The 23960-nt window shown below is 39.0% G+C and overlaps 1 protein-coding gene across 1 annotated transcript in view; it reads left to right on the top strand.

Moving 5' to 3' along the window:
- The first annotated feature begins 1123 nt into the window (after nt 1-1123).
- The window catches only part of CCDC60 (coiled-coil domain containing 60), a 64293-nt gene continuing 41456 nt past the window's right edge, over nt 1124-23960 (top strand). Inside the window, exon 1 of the mRNA XM_074843933.1 lies at nt 1124-1696. Coding sequence (XP_074700034.1) covers nt 1286-1696 — 411 coding nt within the window. The 5' untranslated portion in view covers nt 1124-1285. The remainder of the gene's footprint in view (nt 1697-23960) is intronic.

The raw sequence follows: 23960 nt of genomic DNA, 5'->3' as shown, positions 1-23960 counted from the left end.
TAAGACTAAACTGTGATGCGATGTATGAAAGCTTTGCTTGTGTTTTGCTTCATTTGTTTCTCAAGGACTCCGGACTTCTCAACTGTTTCCTGAGGTCCCTTTGTCTGTTGAGGTAAAATTGAAACACTCGTTAAGCTCCCTACAGAAATCACTAATAGCAGATTCAAGGCCTTCAGTGAGCACTTGGGCAACTTCTAAAGTGAAATAAGGGGGACTCGAACAAAGAGACACAGAGACCCTGTTAGGAGAGGATGATTCTGCTGATTTAGGGGGGAGACACCTGGACTTTACTTCACAGCGCACGCTCTGGAGAGAGGGTCCCTAGCGAACACTGAGAAGAAGACTGCTTACTTCCTCCCCCGACCACCCAAGCCCCTCACCCTCTTTTCACTACGCATGCCCGGACTATGTAAATGAATTCTGGGAACTCATTATCATAAGATGTCCCTTTCTAGGAAATCTAATGAATATGTATGATTTGTGTGTGTGTAAACTGATGTCCCTTGCTCATTCTTGGGAGCTCTTATGGTGGAGAATCCCCAGGGCGACCCCAGCGCTGCTAATAAAGAATACCTGCTGAACAGTTTGATTGGATTCTGTTAATTTCTTTGTTTCATGAGGCCCAGCACCCCACGCACCGCCCACACGAGGCCTCCTCGCCTCAGCCCCTCATGCACGCCCCGCCCCCCCCCGCCGGCCTCTCTGCGCAGGCGCGCGGTGCCGGTGCACGTGCGGCGGCGCCGCGCGGCGTTTCCCGGGCAACCGAGTGACGCGCGCTGTTGGCCGTTAACTGTCGCGCGGCGCCGCGCGCGCGGGCGTCGTCCTCTGAGGCGGCTGAGGAGAGGGGCCGGTCCTCGCCCCCCGCGGCGCCTCAAGGAAGGAGGTGGGGGGAGTTTTGGCTGGTCCCCAGAGTTTGGGAGGTGGGAGACCCTTGGCGTGAGAGCTGCGGGCAGGGGAGGTTGTGCTGTTGTTAAAAATAGGTATAAAGGAAGTTTTATTAGTAAGGACACCCTTCAGAGGGAGGTGCTCTGGGTGTTTCCCAGGAGACTGGTTAGCATTTAGGTGTCCCAGCCCCTCAGGATTTATTTCTATTCCTTGAGGGGCTGCTGAGGGGAATGAGACCTCATGTAGGCGTTAGCATAAAATTCTTCTGCTGGGCTACTCTTTAGAAAATTAAAAAGACTTGCTTCAGAGTTTGGGCAGCAGGTATGTGTTTTCATGACTGGGCAACTAGAGTTTTTAATAATTTAGGAAGTAAAAACACGGAGGTTCCCATTGTGGAACAATGCCAGTACCAGATGCATCTAAACACTGCAGAGTTGAGGCACCTGTGGTAGCAAATGCAGGTAGGGGTAGCAAACTCAAGGCACCTGTGGCACCAGGTCCACCTAAGAAGAACAGCAGAACGAAGGTGCTGGCAGCCACTAAAGTGTTGAATCCTCAAGATTTTGTGTGCATTCAGGCTTTGCCTGGCTTTGCTCGGAAGGAGGGAAAGGTCTTGGCCAGAAGCAGAACAATTTACAAAAGCAGTGAACCTCCAAGAGAACAAGTGTTCTGGGAAAACTACTATAGGAGGCAAAAGCAGTTCACTCAGGGACACTTCACCCCCCTTGGGAAGCCTTATCGGGAGCTTGGAGAGATTCTCTACACAGACCCGAAGAAACTCACCCTCTACTCTTTGGGGCAGCTTGCACAGGTAGGCCTGACGTTCCTGGTTCTGCTTTAAATAGAAAAGTAAGGAGGCTTTTCTTGTGAGTAAACTGTAAACTCCTGTTTCCAGGGAAGGGAATCATTATTTCTGTTTAAAGAAATGTTTAGAACAATATTCCATGCCTTCTTGTGAATAATCACAATCTGATGTAGTATTTGATGATGGTACAGAGCATTTGTAAATAAAGTGGGACTGCTTTGAAGTGATTTGGTAACTGGCTTTTGAAACTGGTCTTTAAAATTCTTGATGAGAGCGCTTAAAATGAAGCAGAGACAATAACAGCTAATGAATGGAAAGGAAAACATGAGATAATGAGAATTTAAGGGAAAATAGTTAGGGAAAGGTAACAAGCCTTGAAAATGAAAGGGGAGGAACCATACTTAGGGCATGAGGGTAAGGGATGGGTTAAAAAGCAGGAATGATAAATGGTGGCAGTTGAGGAGTAGGTGAAAAGCTCAGAAGTTGAGCATAGGAATGGTATAAAAAGTAAAGTGCTTGTAGTACAACTTATGTAAGTAGGGATGGCTTTGAAGGTAGTGGATTAATTATTTTGTATTTTACTTGGCTCTGTATTTGGGTTTCAGGAAGGTATAAAGCAATTAGCCAGGAGCGTCAGTGATAGGTTTATTGTTTGTGTGGTTATTATTTCCCGGTCCCCTTAGTGCTGCATACCCACTAACTTCGTGGGTCTTGAACTGTCTCAAGTTGCTTTTAAGTCAAGCTTGAATCATTAAACCACAGGGACAAGAACTCAGTCACTGGTGCTTGAGATGAGCTTGCAGCGTTCTGCCATTTGTTTTCTTTTCCTCAATGCTGTTGGCTCACACAAGGAGACCTAAAGCTCTCCGAGTTCTCTGTGCTGTTTTGTGCAGAGAGCAATTTTCCTTGTGGAAAGAGAGTAAAGTCTCTCCAGCCTATTTGTAACATCAGTCTGTGACTTTGAGCTTACACTTTGCTATGTGCTTTCTAATGGAGTGCCCAAGGGATAGTCTCTGATAGCTGCAGCAGAAGCACCCTGGTTATCATTCAGGGTAGGCAGAAAAGATTCTGTCCACCCACTACTTAATTTTCTGCTCTGATTGTGTGTGTTGCATTCAGAGCTTGAAGTTTTAGATCAAGTGCTTTAAGCTCTAAATAGACAATGGGTGGCATTCACTTTATTTTTACATACTACCTAAAGCAGCATCTCGCTGGCTGTCTTCACTCAGAGGCTTGTTTCTGTAAATTAGTCAACATGCAGCAAGTGTTGCCAGTGTTCCTGTTTTAACCCTTAATGTCTAAAACATCTTTCCTTCTGAATATTAGAAGTGGCTTTAAAGATTTTTTTTCAACTGCAGATATACTCTTTAAAATTCTGATAATCCTGAAAATGTTGGCTAATTTGTGGTGGTTGTTGTTTTGGTATTGAATAATGATTTGATCATTAGGGGTGCTCTGAAACCCAGCTGAAACTCAGCTACTTAATTTTGACCAAATTAAAAGTATACAATTTATATAGAAAATAATCTATATGTAGGTCACTAAATGTGTAGTTGTGGCTTATGCTTTAGATTCATGAAGCCATCAGAGGGGATGTAGTCTTAACACCTGCTGTTCCTTTTTGTGTAGAGTGCTAAAAGCACTGCATAGTCCTGAAAATCTCAGACTAACCATTTTTTTTCCTTTTCCTAAAAGGTAGTGGTTACTAAGTTGAAAAACTAAAAAAAAAATGAGTAATTCCTGCCAATGGATCTGACCTGTCCTCAGCTTCCCTCCATCCCCACAAACTAGAGAAGGCCCATGGATTTCATGCTGTTCCCACACCAGCTCTCACTATTTAAGCTGCCAGTGTGCTCTGCAGAAATCTATTTGTGTGTTTTTCAGAGATACTGGAACAGAAATGTATTTCTATAGCCTAATTCTAAAAACACTTTGTATTACCTGTATTTTTGCTTTATATGGGTTATTTACCCCATTCCCACCCACACCTAGCAGTCTCCATAATATGTTGAGTAACTGAGAAGATTGTAGATACTGGATATGTCTAATTATAGGTGTCTGAGAGCATAACATTCCTGGTAGTAAAAATCATGCTCTCTGATTAACGCATTTGCACTCATCTCTGTCTTCTGAGTTAGCGTTTTCTTCAGCCACGAGTACAGCTGATGATTTGCAGTGATGAATGACAGTAAAATTTGTAAACAACAAGATGATGATTAAAAGCCCTGTGAATTCAACAGGACTTGAGTATGCTAATATCTGCTGGCAAATGCTACTTTCTAAACTGGTATTATTTAAAAAAATAGATTTTAAGAGCTAAAAACATTTGAGTAAGTATGCTGGGATGGTTATACAAAATTAGATGGGCATAAGATATTATATGTAATAATTGCACGTTTAGGATGCTTTATCTACTTGATGGCAACAAATGTGTTCTGAAAAGCTGTATGTTCATGGATGCTTTTTGTATCTTTATGAAATAAATTTGGCGTCTGATATTTGACTGCTCTCACTGTTGCATTGGAAACTGCTGTACTGCGGTCACACAGAATACAGTACCTGTTTTATGCTGAAAACACTAAGTAAAGCTGGGCCAAGGCAGTGGAAGAATTGCATTCCACTGCAACTCACTGTAGCAAAATAAATCCCTTCCAAACTACTAGTGATGTCAGCAAGGGCTGGGGGAAGCTCAGGAAGTGTAGCATTTGTGTTTAAAAAACCAACAACACCCCCCACCCCCAAAAAACCCACAACAAGGAGGCTTCTTTTACCCATCCTGTACAGTATTATCCAAGCATAACTGAGTGGTCAGCTCTCACAATGATGTGGATTTTTGTGACCCTTATGGCTTTAAGAATCCTAGTGAGTTGAATGGGCCATGTATTTTAACCAGAGCAGCTACACAAAGCATCTACCCAATGGATTTCAGGTTCTTGCCTTTTCAAAACTTGTGGGGCTGCCTGGTTCTGCATTCTGTTAATATCAGCCCATATCCATACTGCCAGGTTTCCATTACAAATAATTGGAAGTTACTTCGTTCAGTTTGAGGTATTTTCCCCTCTCAAAGGTCGGGTGTGCATTGCAGACAGCACTGATTCATTGAAAGTCAAAGAATGTAGCTACCCAGACAGTATTTTTTATTTCCTAAGTGTTCAGAGCAATGTGTTAAAGGTCTCTTTCTTATCACCATGCACCGTTACATTAAGGAATGTTAGTCACCTTTTATCATGTTTATATAGCTTCTTTCCCTTAATTGCTATGACAAATTCATTTGCAAAACCTCTGAGGTGGCTTGTTGACTTTTTACATGAAAGAAAGGTGGCCTTTCTGACCAAGCCCTAAAAACAATCCAAGCCCACAAAATCTTAAGTATTATTAGTGTCAAAGCCTGCTCTGTACTTGTCATAAAATTCTGTTCTGTAATTCTGTGCTTTGGGTAAATAGGTCACTAGATAAGATTGACAACAGCATCAGCAATGAAAGGTTTTAAGCTGGAAACTGGAGTAGAAAACAGAGCAATTTCTTTCAAGAGAAATTACACTGATGTTATTTGTTATTGCTGCAGTTAAAGATCTGTCAGGATTTCCAATTTAAAACCTTGCTTTCCAGAAGACTAAAAACATATATTTCAAGGCAGAACTTATAATGCAAAGAACCTTCTTTGTGCCAGCTCTCTGATGCGAAGGTCAGTCATAATTCCTTATCGCTCTGGGAAGAGCAGGAAAACATTAGTGATGGGTTGTCTTCCTAGTACCTCCAAAATGGAGAAACTGGTCAGGCCAGTCTCTGCTGGTGTGTGACATTCCTAATGCTTTCTGAATTGAGAAACCAATATATGGTCATTGATCAACCCTGGTCTCACACCTGCATCTAAGAAGTGCTATGCCTGAGTGATTTTTTTAAAAAACAAACAATTTTATTACAGGTTTAGAAGAAGGTTCAGAAATACCTTGAAATTTTCTATTTGAAGAACGTGATATTTCAACAAAATATTAGTGAGAAAGAAGATAGCACAATATTTCATTCTGTTAATGACTCAACTGGCTTTGAAAGTGAAAAGCTACAAAATACTAATACTTTCTAGAGTATTTTTTTCCGTATTAGCTATATGAGGCAGAATGTAAGGGTGTTATCACTGGGATGGCTGTTATGCAGAAGTGCCAAAAGATTGATAGAGATGTTCAGATTCAAGTATCTCTTGAGGTATTTTGGTAGGTTGTTGGCTGGTGAAACTGGATCCTTCCACATCTTCCCACTGCTTTCTGGAGGTAGCCTCAAAGTCCTTGTTGGTAAACACTTGAGTACCTCTCGTGAAAGTGAGAATTTTGAGATGTGCTTTGTTTACAAGGGTAAACTCATATTTGGGTTTTTTTTTTTCCTGCTTGTACTAATTTGCCAGGTTCATCATGTCATCACAGTCTGTCAACTCAGGAATTACAATTTTCATATGGGCTGGTGTTTGGACAGAACAAAGGGAACAAACAACAGGGAGGGTACAGAAGAGATTGCTGCAGTGAGAATCATGCTTTCAGCTTCCCGAGTGATCCAAATTTATCTTGTTTGTCCTTATGCATTTCTGGTGAAAAATTAGGAATGAACATGAGAAACACAAAATTACACGCAAGTTCTTTTCTTCTTTTTTTGAAGCTATGACTGCAGTGCATGCCCCCCCATATGAAAATCAGTGTGAAAACTAAAGGCACCTGCAAAACCAGGCTTGTCTTTACCTTTCCATTGCGATAGCTATATAGATTGTGTCATGACTTGCATAATCTTGGTTATCTCTTGCAGATCATGAACAAAATAAATTTCCAGAGTGCAACACAGTTAAACTTCTAACTTTCAAGAAATTACTTCCTTTTTTTTTTTCCCCTCACTTTTTCTTGCTTTCTAAAGTCACAGCAACTTACAGCTGGCCATAAGCCTACATGTTAGAAATGCTCAGGACAGAAGAGAAAGAAATAGGTTGCACAAGAAAGGGCAGTGGTCCAACTACTGACTTCTATCAATTGACTACAGTTTATCACCTTGCTATTGCCAAAACATATTAGTGATGTTAAGTACAGAACATGTTAAACAAAAAAAGTAGGTGCATGCACAGTGACACTGTGATTACAATTCAGAGTTCATAGTGTCACATTGTTAGAAAGATTCTACTGCTTGTTATGGAAATGAAAGGGTGCATCATTTTATGCCTCCGAGAGACCTGCCTGAGTGTACATTAAGGAATGTCTGAAAGACTCTGTCACCAGTGCATGATGCTTCCATTTGAAAGCCTACCATACAATGCTTATATAGGTATGCCTGACTTAGGTTTCCATGGAGATTTCTTGTACCTAATTAACATAGGTGGATTTTGCAGATAGTTTTTCTTTGACTAACCTTCTCTAGTTTCATTTTCTTGGTTTTAATAGGTAAAGGAGTGTTGTGGGCTTTTTGTGTTTTGGGTTTGTGGTTTTTTTCCTTTGGTGTTAACCAGATACAAGCTGTGAAGTGTTTGGTTTTTTCTTCTGTCTGTAGTGAACATACAGAGAAGTAGCTGTTCTGCTCTGTGTGCATGGGGGAGAAACTAACTGTGGGTGTTATGACTTTTCCTACAGGCTTCATAACCTCTGTCGATAACTTATGTGTGCAAGCTCTCAGCATGGTAATCATTGGGCAGGGCAGAATTTGTGTGCGTTATCCATCTGATGTGGTATCTTTGCTTCACTCACCATGATGAATGCTGATGTACATATACTTCCAGCTTTCACCAGGGTCACTGCTAGCAGCAAGCAAGTGAAACTCTGGTTGTACACATCCTACGGATAATGTTGATTCCAGTAAATAGAATGAGTTGCTCAAGTATTTTTTTAACTGTCTTATCATTTATAGCCTTTAACTATGTTAGCAACCATAACACTACACTACTTTTCCCTTATAAAAATAGTAACAGATGCATTTATTGTTGCAAAAGACAAAGTCAGAGAACATTTGGAACAGCCTGATGGCATCGCGCGCTCTCTCGTATAGGTGACTTTCTTCTCACCCATCCGAGGAGGCGTTGACCCATCAGACATTTGCAATGTAATGATAATGTACCATTATATTGCTGCTTTTATGTACACCTTATTAAATGTTAGTAAGCCTGAATGCATAAGGTTTGAGGTCATATTAGAAAGTGGTGATAAGCAGACTGTGGATAATTTGGCTATGGAATAACAGAAGAGGGTACAGCTTTAGGTGACTGAACTAGTGGTCTGGAGCAGTTTGGTTATGTGAGAGTGGTACTGAAAGGAGGAGTGGAATGAAAGAGTCAGAAGCTGTGAAGTGAGGTGATGGATAATGGTGTTGTCATAGACAAAACCAGAACAGAGAAAATTATTTAAGAAGGAAAGTTCAATTTTAGACATATTTTATCAAATTTGGATATACACCTAAATCACATACAATAGCAGATAGTTTTCTGCCTCCTTCAACAAATGTTATATCAGATTAGGCTGTTAGACTGTACACTGGCTGCTGTTGGTTTAATTAATTAAGCTCATTAATTAATTAAGCTTTGTTAGCCTGAACCATAAATATATTTCTTTTAACTTGGGTTTAATTTTTGAGAGCCCTTACTAAAAAGTTGAAAAATGTCAGTCACATCATTTTTGAGGAATTAAAATTTTTATTTGCACGTGTCCATGGACACAATGGGGAATATTACATCATATTGCAGTAATTCTAGCAAGAGGGCAACAACATTGCCAACCAAGTATTTGAGATTATTTAGCGGGTATAGTGAAGCTGTTTTTGATGCAGAATTTCTGAATTTCATTTTTTATTCTTCTCTCTGATCTGCTCTGCCACTGTAGTCACATGTCTATTAGAGATTTTTGGCTATTTTAGAAAAGCAGCAGTCCTTCAATGCTGAAGTAGTTGGCTTTATTACTGTTAACCGTAACATTTAAGCCCTCATGTACTGTGAGTTTTTCCTCATGGCCTTGTGAGACTGACAATCATTACCTTTCTTGCACCTTTGGAGAAAGTGACTGAGCAAAGTGAATTATCTTAGCTAATTGCATATGGAAAGTATAAACCTGGAATTATAGTGAAGAACTTCCTGATCCTGATCTTGATTTTTACTGCAGATGTTCTTACTTTGTCTTTTAGGGTGTGAAACAAAAATGGTGATATAAATGGGACTAGAGGTAGGGCATATGCTTACAAAACTATATTTTTAATATTGGACTTCTTTTATTTGGTTGAGTGGTAGTTTTACTTTCTGACATGAATATTAAATGTTAGGTGGTACTTCTGACCTGAGCCTAACTACGTGAAAATGTTATGTTCTATAAAAATAAAGGTTTTAGGACTGCTAAATTAGTCTGACATATCTCTGGAACAGCAGCTAACTGTAAGGTCCACACAATCTCCATGCTATTAAGTTCAAAACAGTCTAATCAATTTCAAAAGTTCAATTTCTGTTCCTAAAGGCTGCTTCCATAATGAATTAAGGGAAGCATATCAAATGTAATAATGCATTGTTATTAAGGTTTTAGTAAACTTGCCAAATGTCAGGCTGCTGGTACAGTCATGGTGCATTACACTTCTGTGATTACAGCTTGAGTTGTCATTATAACGAAGCACATTGCTCACCTAGGTTTGGGAATTGATCTGCAATATCATGCCTGGGGCAGGAGAGAAGTGCGTTACAAAGGTTACACTTTACAGTGAATATTCAAAACGTTAGATTTTTAACAGGTTTAATGTCTGCTTCTCTTAAATTGTGCATACAAATACTCTGTGGGTTACACAATGGAAGAAACAGACTATTCCTTGTGTGCTAGCCAGCACAGGCAGGACAGAGGAACAGTCACAAAACCACAGATGAAATGCAAAGAGTAAATTTATTCTTGTTACCTTGTGACTCAGGGGATCTCCGCAGCAACACCCAGGCAGAGGCATGCAAGCAGGGATGCAGGCACTGCAGAGCTCGGTCCTTGCTAGCCAGAAAGAGGCAAAGAAGGAAATAGATCTTGAACCTGCTGCTTTTGCCCGTATATATAGGGGATTTTTGCAGGGTACTTTTCCACTGTGCTTTGATCTTTCCCACAGCAGGGCAGGAATCTCAAGGATGTTTGATAGGGTGCCTCTGAGTCTCTCACAAGCCTGTTACCTAAACACAGACATTCTACCCATCAAGCACACACAGCTAAGCAACAATTAGTGTGATATATGTGTTTTTGGGCACCCCAGCTGCAAGTCACTTGAGTGTGTTTACAATCCTCCTCACCAATCTTCTGTTGTATTCCCACACGTTGTATGTGGAGAGCCTGGTGTCCCTGGCTTCAGTCTGGCAGTTAAAAATGACTTTTGATAACTGAAAACATTTTTGTCAGGTGGCTAGTTTTGGGAGAGAATGGTGAAAAACATTTTGATATTTGACTAGAAGTGCTATGGAAGAAATAAATGGTTGTTACTGTTTATGGATATGACTGATTGAGAACTTGCCCTGGACAGTAGGCTTAACACTTTGTATTTCACGGATAAGTTTCTGGTTCCTATTCCTTCATGTCATTCAGATAGCACAAAGGAATGTTAATGCTGATCTTACTAGACACTGGTGGATTTCTCTAACATTATGTTCAGTGGAGTTATGTCAGGAATGGATGTATGTGTACCAGAACTGTAAGAAAATGTTTCAGGTAGGAAAGCCCAAGTCTTTTGTGTATGTGGAGCTTAGGAACCTCTCTGTGGATGTGATCACAGGTGGGAGGTGGTAGGTATTTGATTAAGGGCAGGGGAACATGAACAATGTGCAGATTTTTATATTCACGAGGCGGCAAAAAAAAAATCAGAACTGATGTAGAAATGCAGGACTAGATTTGTAGATAGGTTGGGTTGTGCTTGTTTCTAGGAAGGATAATATATTTATACATCATTTTTACACCAAATGATGCCAAAAGCACTTTGCAGACTGAATGTAGAGGTCGTTATCAGTCATCTCTGGTTAACTCTGGTCAACAGAGCAGAGCAATACTACCCGAGAGTTCAGGATAGAATGTGATGAAGAATAATGTGTCCAGTTGAAAAAGGAGAGGTGAACTGAAGAGAGCAGACAGCAGTTTAAGCAAGTTGAAGTTTAGGCAGAAGACCTTGCTAATTCCCCCCAAACATTGCATGGCAGAGGAGAAATTATCCTTCTCGTATAGAAAATAACAGTTTCAGGGTAAGTTGATCTGAATGCAAGAACTTTGAAACGTGTACTTAAATTGGAATATTTCCCTGCGTAGGCAAAGTGAATGAAGGCGGGGGAGGTGGGGGTGGTGGTGTAATAATTCAAGCTTAAGTTTGGCTTGCAGAGCAAAAACCGTTTATGTAAAATCAGATTGGTGGTGGTTCGCTTTCGTTGAGACTGTAGAATGATGTATCTTAAATTGCAAGCAGTGGAAGGCAGCACTTTCCATGGCTAGAGTAGCTTCTCATTATTCATGAAATGCCTATAGAAAAAGTGTTGAATGCACAGCAGCAATGACGGGGGAGGACTGCAAGCAGGGAGAGAAGGACATAATGGAATGTCACTACATTCCTTGTAGTATAATGTGATCTTTCTATTAAATTAACGTTATGCTGTTTGCACAGAAGGAGAGCTAAGATAGAGTGTATTTTTAGGGAACAATAGTCAAGTTAATTAGGCAGCTATATAACTGTCAGTCGTTACATTAAGAGCTCAAAAGCAAGGTATGGGGAACAGAGGCAGTAACTATAATGTTACTTTGGATGCTCTTCATTTGGAAAAAGGAGTTACTTTGTGGTTTTTTGTGAGAACTAGGCTGTGACATTGTTTGGGGTATTGTAGCCTGGAACCTTTTCTTCCAGTGTATTAAGAGGGAGGTTTTAACTTAATTCCTTAATGACTTACTGCTAAAAGGTTTCTATGTCCTCTCTGCTAATCTAAGCAGGTACAAAAGACAGATTCCACAGTCGTTAGTGGTGTGGGTAGAATACTCAGATATTTCATATGCCTGTCTATCAACCTCAGTGGAGTAATCATGGAATAAGGTACAGTTCTTCAAGTGAAACACTGCTAGATTTTTGTCTGCAAGCATTTTGCTTCATATTACACACCTACACAATTTCATTTAAGGGTCAGAAGATTCTTCATAAAGTGGTTGTGATATATTTAAATTTGTAATCACTCATTCATACACTGCATCCATTACAAATCTTACCTTTTTAAGAATGATTTTGACTTTTAATAACTTTCCTTACTCATAAAAGGCAAATTCTAGCTGTATTACATTGGGCACAAGGTAACAATCCGTATGTTTGAGATAGAGACTGCAAAGCTGTTAGGGTTATTTGTAATGTTTTCTCTGCTGCAATTAAAGTTAGATTGCAGTAAATTACAGAACCCACTGAAGTCTCTGGCCAATCCTAGTCACTGTGAGTGCACTCTGCTGTGTCTTTGGCCTTGAGCTGATGCCTGTGGCACTTCTGGGAGGGTGAAATCATGTCATTCCTCATCTGTTAGAGCAGTCCTTGGACTGCAGTTCTTCAGTCTGAAATGTATTCAGTAGTTTTGGCTTCTGTGCTTCATTTCTCTCCTGGAGGTACAACCAATTGTTCCCAGTGAACAGACAGCCTCATTGGTCTTCCATACTGAGAATCCTGATCTGTCCAGGATTCCTATGTGGCATCATTTGGTCCCACTGTGTGTCAACATTTCCCTCTCAGTGCTTCAGGAACCCTATGTTACTGAACTCTGCTCTGTCTCAGTTGATTTCTCCCTCTCCTGTCAAAGTCATTCTTTAACTGCTTGTACTCCTTGAATCTGTTAGCTCCCAGTTCAGATAGAGGAAGACTTACGGCTTTGTCAGATAACAAATGATCCTTATAGCTAATTGTTTGTCCTACTGTTTGGGGAGCTATTTATTTTAAGAATAAATGAAGTTATCTCATGACTACAGACTAAAAATAAAGGGCAAACATTATCTTTTTCACTGGTGAGTTAATGGCAGAAAGTCAAACCTGTCATGTCTGACAGTTTTAGAATACAACTTCTGGTTGAATTCTCCCACAACTAGACTGATACCTTGTGTATTTGTGGTACTGTCTGACCCCAGCTGCCAGTTGCTACTGGTCATCTTGATCTGTGGTCTGCCAACTGGCTGTGCTGGATATGTCAGAGAGGCTGTGACACAGTACCGCAGGTAGTGAACATTATCTCATGGAGCCTACATGCAAAGCATTCCCCACTAAACATCACACTTGAGAGCCCAGAAAGCAACATTCCCCTCCTGTCACACAACCTACTGCCAGACACATGCCTGAATACAGGGGAACAGGAAACAGGAAAGGTCTGTATGTCTGGTCATTGGTAACTCTTAGGACTAGTACTTTCTTGCAGGTGTAATGGTATTGGCAGGTTTGTTGGCTGGCTGGTGATGAATGGTGTGACTGCCATCAGTTCACAGTGGTCAAGTGTGACAACTTTAAACCACAACAGAGTGGCAGTTTGCTGCTGACAAAGATTTTTGCCCAGAGTGGACTGACATAGATGGATGGTGATCCATCTGCAGCATAATGACAGAATAACAGTAGGACTGAATTTAAAGAGAGTTTATATTCCCTTCCTAAATGTTTTCTAAAGCTGGTATTTACTGCTCTATTTAGTGTCGATTAGTTACGCCAGAGCTAGAAGTATTTATGACTTTCATACAGTGCATTCATTACATTGACAAAATAATTGAAAATCTATAACAATTAAGCTTCAAACATATTCTAGTCCAGTTCCATTGTGATGGTTTTAAAAACTTGGAAACTGGTCTCCCTCTAGTTGTGAACCAGATTGTTCACATAAAAGATGTGTTCAGTTGTACAAAGGAAGCCTTTTCTCTAAGGAAGCTTCTCAAATCATAGGACCAACACAGTATTAACTTAGAGCATATGGTTAAAATATTCTGTCCTTTATGCTGCTTTACATTCTGATACTTTGTCTTAGGGTTATGTATTTATGCATTCACAAAGTGGAGAGCCTTTGTACTGTAACAGAAAAACATTTAACTTTACTGTTAATACCTGCAGCAGGTGATGGGTTATCTACAGAGATCTAGCACACACTGTTTCTTTTTTTTTTTTTATTAGGTTACCCTAAAATGTTAGAAATTAATTCCTGGAGTTAGTGTCAGCTAAACTGACAGCAGATCAAAGCTGTGAGACAAATTGTTCATTACAGTTCAGGGAGCTGAATCCTCTGTACAGACAGCTGTACTGTCGCTGGAGGCTTCTCAGGCACTTCACCCGTGAGCTCTGCCTCCACAAGTGCTGCCATTGTTGGTGAAGCTCATAGGTGGATTTTTGTAAATTAAGCTTATTTTAAACTCCCGTCAGAGGCATTGCTATGTCTTGGAATTGTTATTTGTTTGGTTGGGTTTGTTTCTTGTCACCCTGCTTAGAGCTTGTGTCACTATGCAACAGCCTGAACTATAAACAATGATGTTAATCCCTGAAAAATGAGAAATTAAATCTTGGCAGGATCCTAGTGATCCCTATCCAGGTTCATCAGATGAAAGCTTTATTTTTATTTTTTTTCTGGCTTTTTCTAAAAGCTCAGCAGCACAGAATCATTCAACTTTGTCTGACAGACTGAAATCACTCTTGCTAACAGTGAGCTCACTTCATCTTTTAGTGAAAGCAGATAAAAACAAATTTAAAAAATCAAAAAAAACAACAAAACAAGAACAACCCAACAAAACAAACCCTTTCCAAATAGTCACTTTGCCATTTCCATTAGCTCATCAGAAATGTTTGAATCCTTCCCTTTTAAGAAAGCTGCTTTCTGTGAAATATTGTGTATGTAATTTTTTTCCCTTCAGGTATTTCACTTTCAGCTATTTTCCTAAATTAATGTTGGCTGATGATATTTATGTGGGATCTGAATTGGTGCATGACAATAACTGGTAAGTCAGAGCAAGTTAGCTATGTAAGATAGATAAGCTTTGGAATAAGGCTTTCCAGCACCTGTTGGTTGTAACAGCAAATCGTATGAATGTAAGTCTTTGTGCTATTTTGCTCTGAGGTCAGCTGGAAGACACTATTGCTTGAAAACAGTGATTTAATGGCAGTATGGCATACAGCCTTAAAACTAATGGAATACAAAATAGGAAATCAAAACAAAGACAATGCTTAAGGAGAATGGGCCACAGATGTAATGCAGTCTGTGTGTGCAGCTGGCACGGCTATCACAAAATGCTTCTGAAAATAGCTGTCCTTTGGAAAGTCAAGTTTTGATGGTTTAGCTGTGGTTTATTCCCTTAGTTTGGACCGAACTTGTTTTACAAGAAGTGTGGAGTAGTTCCTAAATATTAAGACTTTCTGTAAGTCACATATAAAATGGTATAGAGATTTATTTGCAGATAACCTAGTCAGATCTGTGCCAGAATGCTAACCTAATCTTATGATCCAGCGTACACTAGGTACAAATGGGGGGGTTGTGTGCATGCATGCTCAAGTTTTAGTATTAATTACAAATAGATAATTTAAAAAAGGTCATTTTTAGTTCTGTATGCTGTACCTAAAACCTATGCAGACATGTTTGTAGAACCTTGGTATAGACATAAGGGATGTTTTGAACTTTGTATCGGGATTAAAGGATACTCTGTAATCTTACATAAAACACAGCCACAAAGATCCTTTTCTTGACGCCTTAATCTGTCTCATGCTTATCATGGATGAAGTTGATGCCAGCCAGTCTGTGGATGCGCATTCATTCTGCTGTTGTAGTATGGACCACATTCATCCCTGTCAAAATATGGATTCAGTTAGGATCTTTAATCCAGTAGAGAATTTGACCCTTTAACAAAGATATGTTTCAGTGAAATAAAATGGTGGTTCAGAATTTGGTTATCTTTTGTTTGTAAACTTTGTATTTTCAGTTTACCTGGGGGGTATTTATATAGCAACCATTGTATACTCTTTGTTTATTCTATTTTAGTGTTACTGGAAAAATGTTTTAAGAAATATTTAAACATTTAAAAAAAAATCTTAGTCTTCAAGTTATATCAAAAAAAGCATGTTTGTTTTAGGGAAGCAACGGGAGTGGCTGCCTGGAAAAATAACAATGGAACTGTCAGTCCCATATTGTGACGTGCATGTGGTGGAAAGATTACTTTTTTAGGGCTGGCAGATGCATTCTGTTCATTTTACAGGTCATTAAATTTCTCATTATACAAACTCAATCATCTGAGTTTTAAAAATATGATTTAGAATATCCAAAAGATTAGACAGTGTGCAAGATAAATGTAGAAGTTTAAATTTTGAAAGACAGAACATAACTTGAAAAAATGATAGATAAATTCCATAATGATCCTACTATATTATTCTCATTGTCTAGCTATTCCATATGGAAGGTTACATTCTGACCTTAGATATATCACTGCATGCAGAGTAACACCAAATAAAAGTTTTGTATTTGGCAATCTGCTAGGAGATTCTGATTAATCTGTCTGCATTCTTAGAGGAGAGAATCTGTAGCAGTAATTTGTGTATTAGGATATTATCTATCTGGATGTGGCTAGAAAACGTCATCCTTTTAAAAATGCTTTAAAGTGATGTGATGATGGAAGAGAATTATGGTTACTAAACTTCTCTAGCATTTCTTTGTAGGATTTTGTTTTTCCTAGTTGCTGAGTCTTATCTGCCTTTGGAAAAAAACTTCCTCCCCCCTCCCTGAAATGGATGTAATGTTTGTTTGTCCAAAGCTCAAGATCTACAGATATCACCTACCACTTCGGAAAAAAAAAAGTGGTTACTTTTGATAACTATTTAGGCTGAGTAATAACTTATTTAGATTCCTTACTTGGAAAGCAATCTGTTAGCACAGCTCTCCTCCACACAAGTTTTCTTAGGAAAGCCATAGATGGGAGGAAGTGGTGTTTAATCAGCTGAGCTTTCTGTTAATGTTGGCTTTCTGTTATTTTCTTCTCCAGAAACATGAGTCACCGTGATCCCAGAATAACAACATTAAGAGTGCCACTAGTGAGCTGGGAAGATACAAGTGAAACAATTGCTTTAACAAGCTCAGGCGTAATCTTTCCGTATACATTTGACATTTTCTTCTCCAACCACAGTATTGCCATCCAGCCTTTCCAACACTTTCAGGCTGTTACATGAGGTTTAGATATTACTCAGCAAAAAACAGAGCTATGAAACAGAAAACGTTAGCTTTCTGTTCATCCTAAGACACTGCCATTTCACCAGAATGTGTCCTAGTCTCACAGCTAATTCTAGACTATCCATGTGGATTGTCCAGAAATTAGGTTCTTGACATATCCCTAAGAATTCTCAGACTTTTAAAGTACGTACAGTCTTTCACACTGATTAAGACTATGCTAGACTTTATAGCTTCTTAGCAAACTAGGTATGTGGACCAAATAAATTGTCTACTGCAAGAGGGCTTTGGTAAGTATGTGTGTTCATGTGACTGAATGCTTCTTAGCTTAGTTCTGAGTAAATCAAATCATGTATAATTGGAGAAGTCCAAGATGGATCTCTTCTGCACGATCCTGAATAGGACGATCCTCAGTCTTCAGCGTAGGAAGAAAGTTCATTACTAAGAGACCTTTCAAAGTTTTACTGTGAAAGCGGCTCAGTCATGTCCATTCTTTTTACTATGCCAAAGCCAAAGTAAAGCCTATGACAGAGGTGAAGATTATTGGCTTATTTTTGTGTCCTGTGAGTATAAAAATACAAGCAAAAATCACCATGGCTATTCCAGTTATTCACAGCTTTTTCTCTAGAGAAGGATCATGGTAAAACAAATTATAGCATATTCCTTGCAAGCAAATAGGGTCATGCAGTCTGAAATAACAATCAATTATAGTGTTTTAAACCTCTGGTGTTATCACAGTTCTAGCTCTTCTTTTGCCCACACACAAGCACCTTCTTGTGCTTTTACTGTCATCTGAGAGTACCCAATTTTAATCATGGAAATGATGACTACATTATGTACCACTTTGATACTTCACAGTCAAACATTTATTTTGATACAAAGTTTGAATTTTTGCAGATGCTGTCTGTGAGCAACCAGTGTCATAGAGCTCTGCTAGGATTAATCAAATAAACTTGTGGTTTTCCATGGCATTGCCATTCCCAGCCTCCATTGGTCCTGCCTATCCCCTTTAATAAATGTTTTTGAAAAATCACTTTGTCCTTGCATGCAGGGCATGAACCACTTCTGGGTCTGGCTGCCCAGAAATCAGAGCTTCATCCACTATGAGGCTTCTAACAAATCATTGTTCACATCAGATGGCTTTCACACTTGGGCTGGCTTTGTCTATGTGAGAAAATAAGTATACCTCATCAGGTTGAGACATTCTAGAAATAAGTGCTGGGTAGACACAAAGCTAGCTCATGGAATTAGGAACTTAACATCCAGTAATTTGACTTCAAGTACCAGGAAAGTTCCCTTAAGCCCTTTTTCCTTTCTTTTTTTTATACTCAAATACAGGTGGATGCAATCAGTTCTAATGAACTGTACTAACATAAGCTATCAGGTGTTCTGAGACATCAGTAAAGCAAAATCACCCACATAAAACTGATCATTTTGAACTCAACTTTCTTGCATGAAAGAGATTTTCTAAAAGAAGTTATGACAGTAACTGCCTCAGAGCTTGAGACAGTTCTTGGTACTGATCCACTGTGCATTCTGTTTACAAGGCAAAACTGGGCTTGCTTATGTGTCCCCAGTTCCTTCCAGAGGTGAATTTAACCGTAAGTAGTTGTTCATTCTACCAATAGTTTTCCTGTCCCTATGCCAACTAAATTTTTTTTTTCTTTAAGATCAAGAGAGTTGAGATCTAGTTTGTTTGAAGTAATGTCCTTTAGAAAGCACAGCCAGCTCTTTCCTTCCTGTGAGTCTGGCATATTTGGCCAGCTGTTGTTTGAGAAAATTGTGCCAGGAAACCTGTCATACTGTGGTTTTCGATGTGTTTTTCTTTGTTGTTGGGGTTTAAAATAGTTTTAGATCTTATAAAAAATGCTTGCTTAACAGTTTTTGCAGAATGAGATTTTCTATTTATCGACAAAGCCAGTAGGAGTGGTGCAAGTTTGCTCCCAGGACCTCTCAGAGAATGCGTTTCTGTGGGAATGGCCCCAAATCCATTTATTCGTTAAGTGGGCTAGAGCAACTTAAAAGAAAAAGGAAAAAGACTCCAAAGCCAGTTTCATTTACCTCAGGCTATATAGAATATCTCACTGTATTGTCTGCATTATGTTGTCACTTGAAATTTTTTTCCATTGTAGGTCTGACAGTGAAATAGGGAGTAGCTCATCTTTCTGAGATTTTTTTTTTTTTTCTGGGCCAGTGATGATATTTTTAGTAGCAGTCAGCTCTGTTCCACTGAAAAAGTAAATAACTTTTTAGATATGTCTGGACTTTAATAAGACCTATTCAAAAACTGTAAGACATATATTCCTGGGGGGAAAAATTGTGTTGCAACATTGAATTTTCAATAATTTTGAAATTCTAACTAATGTGACTGTGGTTTTAGAGAACAAAGGCACTCCATTTGCTGGCTTGATCCTTCATCGCCATCCTGTCTTTTCTGCCTGTTGCATAGAGGTTACACATAATCGGCATGGGTGGGGCTGGAATGACATACTACCCCTGTGTGAAGGACTTAGTCTGTGCATGAGTTTAAGGTACAAGCTGGGCAGGAGAGGAAGAAGGAATTAGTTACTGCTACGGAAAGAGTATATCTCAAAAAGACAGCTTACTATTTAAAAATCACTGAGATATCAAACTGACTAATTTGTTTACCCTTTTTGACTACTTGTTTTTAAGGCCACTGTTTTTGCTAATTCTAATTGTACCTCTGTGAAACACTGAAGCTATTTGGATGGCACAGGGTAGCGTGAAGATTATTACACAGCAGTGTACTTGGTCTCAGGCTCCTGAGCCAGTTTAGCATTTTGCAACCCTTTGCCATTGCCAGCTGAAGTAACTGCTGAGTATGAGGACCTGTGAGAAAGCAGAACTACACCCTAGAATAATTAGTGCTTAACTACAGGCCACCTTGCTGCTTCCTTGGTGCTGTGAAACTTAGTTTCTACTAGACAATAGAATTTAATCTCAAGCTAAACGGGCTCTACTGTGAAGCAGGATAAAGCAGATGATCACTGTCAAGACACCTTGTGAAGAGTTTGCTAAAGGGTCAGTGGAGCCAGTAGTCTCGGTATATTTGCTATGGAATTAGATGCAGAATTCTGGAGATGGAAAATGGCCCCTCTGCTTCCCTTCAAGAACAAATCCAAGCAAAAGTCACATCAGAGTGAAATTTCTTTTAGTCAGCCCATAAAATAGATTGTCCTGCTCACATATAAATGCCAAGACTTTCAAAGGAACTGTTTGAAGATCTTAAGGTCCGTGAGGAGTTGAGATAAGACAGAGAAAAAGGCAGAGGTCAAGGTGTCAACAGCACATCTGAAATCCATGTTAACTTCAGTGCTCAGCATCCACATGAAGAACAGTTGTGGAATGTTAAACTAAAACATGGTTGAGGAGAAAGAAGGCAGTTCAGAAATCTGCTACCTCTAACGTTCTTCAGTGACAACTGCTGTAAGATTCAGCCAGACTGGGAGGGGATCTGGGACTTCCAGACTAAGATGCAAGCTTTTGGCTTCCCAGACCTGCTTTCATTACCCCGCTCTTTGAGTATACATTGTATGTGACCAGGGACAAGTCACTTATCTTGTTCTACCTTCATTCTTCATATATACAAAGAGGATAATACCACACTCCTACTTGACAAGAATGTTGTGAGGATTAATGTCTTAAAGGTGGTAAACTGCTAAACTACTGTAGTAATGGGGACCATGTAAGTGTTATAGATAGATAGGCTTTGGAGTCTTCACTGCTACTGGGTGCCGTTGTAGTCCCTCCATCTCTGCCTAGCCAGAAGACTGTCCCATCCATCACACTCAGAGCCAGCCATGCTTAGCTACACATTTGTGACCTCCAGGTGCGAGTATTACTACTCATATCTGGGAATGAAGCCAAAGGAGAGGTAAGATCTTGCTCTGTTTTATTAACACACTGACAAGAATAAGTGCTGTGCCTTAAACTTAAATAATAAATAATTCCTACATTGTTTAATAAGTAAAAACCAGCAAGGGAGAAACCATTGAAGTTCAGAAGGAAACAGGAGGTCTTGGGGTTTTGGGGCTTTTTTCTGATCCCTGAGTAATGATGGGGACAATCCGAAATTCAAACAACACAGTAAAGCATTAACAATCTTCACAGCTGAGAACAGTGAACAGTGGCCAAAACCAACCATTAACTTCTGCATGTGCTGCTTGTTTATTGAACTAATATCCTTCACCCTCTTCTTTTTTTTTTTTCTTCTGTAAGAGAAGTGCTTTGTTCTTAACATGGCTGTGTTTTAGTTTTGTGGTAATTTTCAACTTTGGTGTTTTTTGTCCTCTACCAGGTGGCAGTCATCATGCTTTTTATTCCCTGGTTTTTATTGATTTGGTCAAAAGTAATTAAAGAGATAATTTGTTCTCAATTACATTTCCTTGAATTTCCTGAGGCTGGTAACTCTGCTCTCCAGCTGTGTCTTCCCCCAACTCCTTCTCAAATTAACTTTGTTCTCACTATGAAATAAAACAGAATAGCACGTTCTTGTTTTGTTGCTTTTGGATTGAATAGAGACTCTGTGCTGTAGCAGATATTGATCTGATAATTTTATTAGGTACTGCTGCCTTGGTTCATGAACTTTCATGTTTTTAGCATAGCATTCCAATAAGAAATCCTGTGTTAGCCTACCAGAAGTAAGAAACTAATTTTTTAGACATTTGTACATGTTTCTGCTTTCTGAGTGTCCTTTGTGCCTAAAGGGTTCTCTTCAGAACTTTTGTAATCTACTTTAAGCTCTACTAAATGCAAGAAGGAAGCGAGCACTATTGTGGTGCAGAAGGGTTTTCTTTTTTCAGTTTGGCACAGATTACATTAATTTCTAATAAAATGGGCTTTTGGCAAGAATAGCTTTGGGACATTTGGTCTTCTGGAAGAAGATTTGGTGAGGACATTTGTAATTTTGACTTCAGTAGGGGAAATATCTAGAAAACATTAGCTAAGGCTGAGTAATATTATCATTGCCAGTTTGCAACCAAAAATGTGAATAAAAGGCTTTGGGACTGTTGTGTATACCTAAATTACTGGCATGTTGCCTGGAGACCATGTGAATGACACAAAGAGAAGACAGAAATATAAGCAGTTCAGAGAGATGTCATACAGAAGTGATAATTTTTTTTTTGCTTGCTTATTTACATTGACTTTCAAGGACACATTTCAAAAATTTCAAATCATCTTAGTGAAAACAGTTTATGGAGACTATAAAGATGGCAGCTCAAATAATGTAGTTGCTTAAGGGGTTAAAAGTAACTGCACTGACAACAATGGTATTACAACTGAGATTAATTTGATCCGGTTATTTTATGAAACTTACCAAACTTATCAGAATTAGGTAAATATTCTTTGGAGACAAGGAAATAAAAAGAGATTTCCCCAAGGAATATGAGAAATTGAGGGAAATCTGTGGAATAAACAATGCCAAGCTAAATCTGTGGAATAAACAATGCCAAGCTATTTGAGCTGGTTGTGTTATGAAAACAACAGTTTTTCTGTACATAGGCTTTCCATCACTATTAATATCTGAATACTTCATGGATGTTAATAAAAGAGAAGTGTTATTTTTTCCATTTCAGACATGGGGAGTAGAGGCACAATGAGCTGTGGAGTTTGTACTAAAATTCATTGTAGTAAAAAAAAAAAAGGCTTCTGTTAGCTGGGAGAAGGTATTAAATGTTTTATTTAGAGTGTCAGAGGAAATCTCTGACAGAGGTGAAATTGAATCTACTTATTCCAAATTTCATTCTCATGCCTTTACTAGCAGACAACCTTTCTCTCACTTTTCAGCTGTCTCCTTCCATTTTCCTGATATGTCTGTATTGACAGTAATGTGTTCACTGGAGTGCAGAAGGAGACCTAACATGACTGGAACTCCCTCGCTCATTAAAACTACCCATGGTAAAACAACGGGAGGAGTGCCCCTTTCCATTGATACTGGGACCATTTCTGACCAGAAACCAAGAACGGAAGCTGCTGAAATAGCTCTTATCAATTGTTCCCCTTGGCAACAGAGATTCTCAAATGCAAAGTGCTTTACATTATTGATATGATACAGCACAACTTTAACTGATCAGGTATCTTGTCTTTGATGCTGATGTATATTTATATCTGCAGATTTAGTTGTCTCTTTTTTAACCTGAAACACTAAAATAGCATTACTCTTAAAGAAATCTAAATTTTCTGCAATATATTCTCAGTGAAGTCCTTTGCCTCAGAGCCTCTTGTGTTTAATTGAAAAATCTTTTGGTCCTGATGTCTGTTCCATGTTCCCACGTTCTAGTGAAAGGGCAGAAAGGGTCAGTATTGAGCAGCAGCAGTAAAAGAAATAGGAAAAAAAAATTCCTGAGTACCTGGCTAGAATATGGCCCTTAAAATTCAACATTTTGAATCCCACCTGCAGAACAGCAGTTGTCTCTATAGGTAGTGCTTCATAAAAGCTTTCTAAACATTTTTGTAAAATTCAAAAATATTTCACCAGGTCGATCTTGCATTTGGATGACTAAATGTTGGCTTGTGATGAGTCTGTGCTGATTTATTTTCATCAAAACACATTCACAGTTTGCAAATGTAACCATAATGCTCCTATTCAAGTGATAGATTAGAAGGAAGAAGAGTGCAATAGGTGTGTCAATCTGCTATTTTTGACAATAGCATGTAAACTTAATGAGTTATCCAGAATGAAAAAAACTTAAGGAATTGCCAAGGAAAAGGGTTCTTTAATAATCTTAAAAAAAATGAAAATATACAACCTAAAAGCATGCTTACTGTACCTTGATTCTCCATCTATAGCTGGTATATACGCCACCAACTCAGACTATTTCCACAAAAAAGATTTGGAGAAGAATGTTGGAAATCCTCAAAACTTACAGAATGGCATCTGCAAAGATAACAGGTGTGTGAAATCAAGAGAGTGTTTAATAAAAGGAAGGATTTGTCAGAGTTGAACAATTTATAATCCCCAGAATTATTTAGAAGAGAAAGTATTTGGGAATTGTTAGGGTAAAATCTAGGGTCTGCAGACAGTGGTTTTTGACTGAAACAAGCTATTCGAAAGAATTTGTTCATGCAGAAATACTTTAAGAGCCTTCAATTTTCTTTCTAAAGATGAAG

The sequence above is a fragment of the Strix aluco genome, chromosome 18, assembly GCF_031877795.1.
Source record: "Strix aluco isolate bStrAlu1 chromosome 18, bStrAlu1.hap1, whole genome shotgun sequence".
NCBI lineage: Eukaryota > Metazoa > Chordata > Aves > Strigiformes > Strigidae > Strix > Strix aluco.
This window is presented reverse-complemented; position numbering and strand designations above follow the sequence as displayed.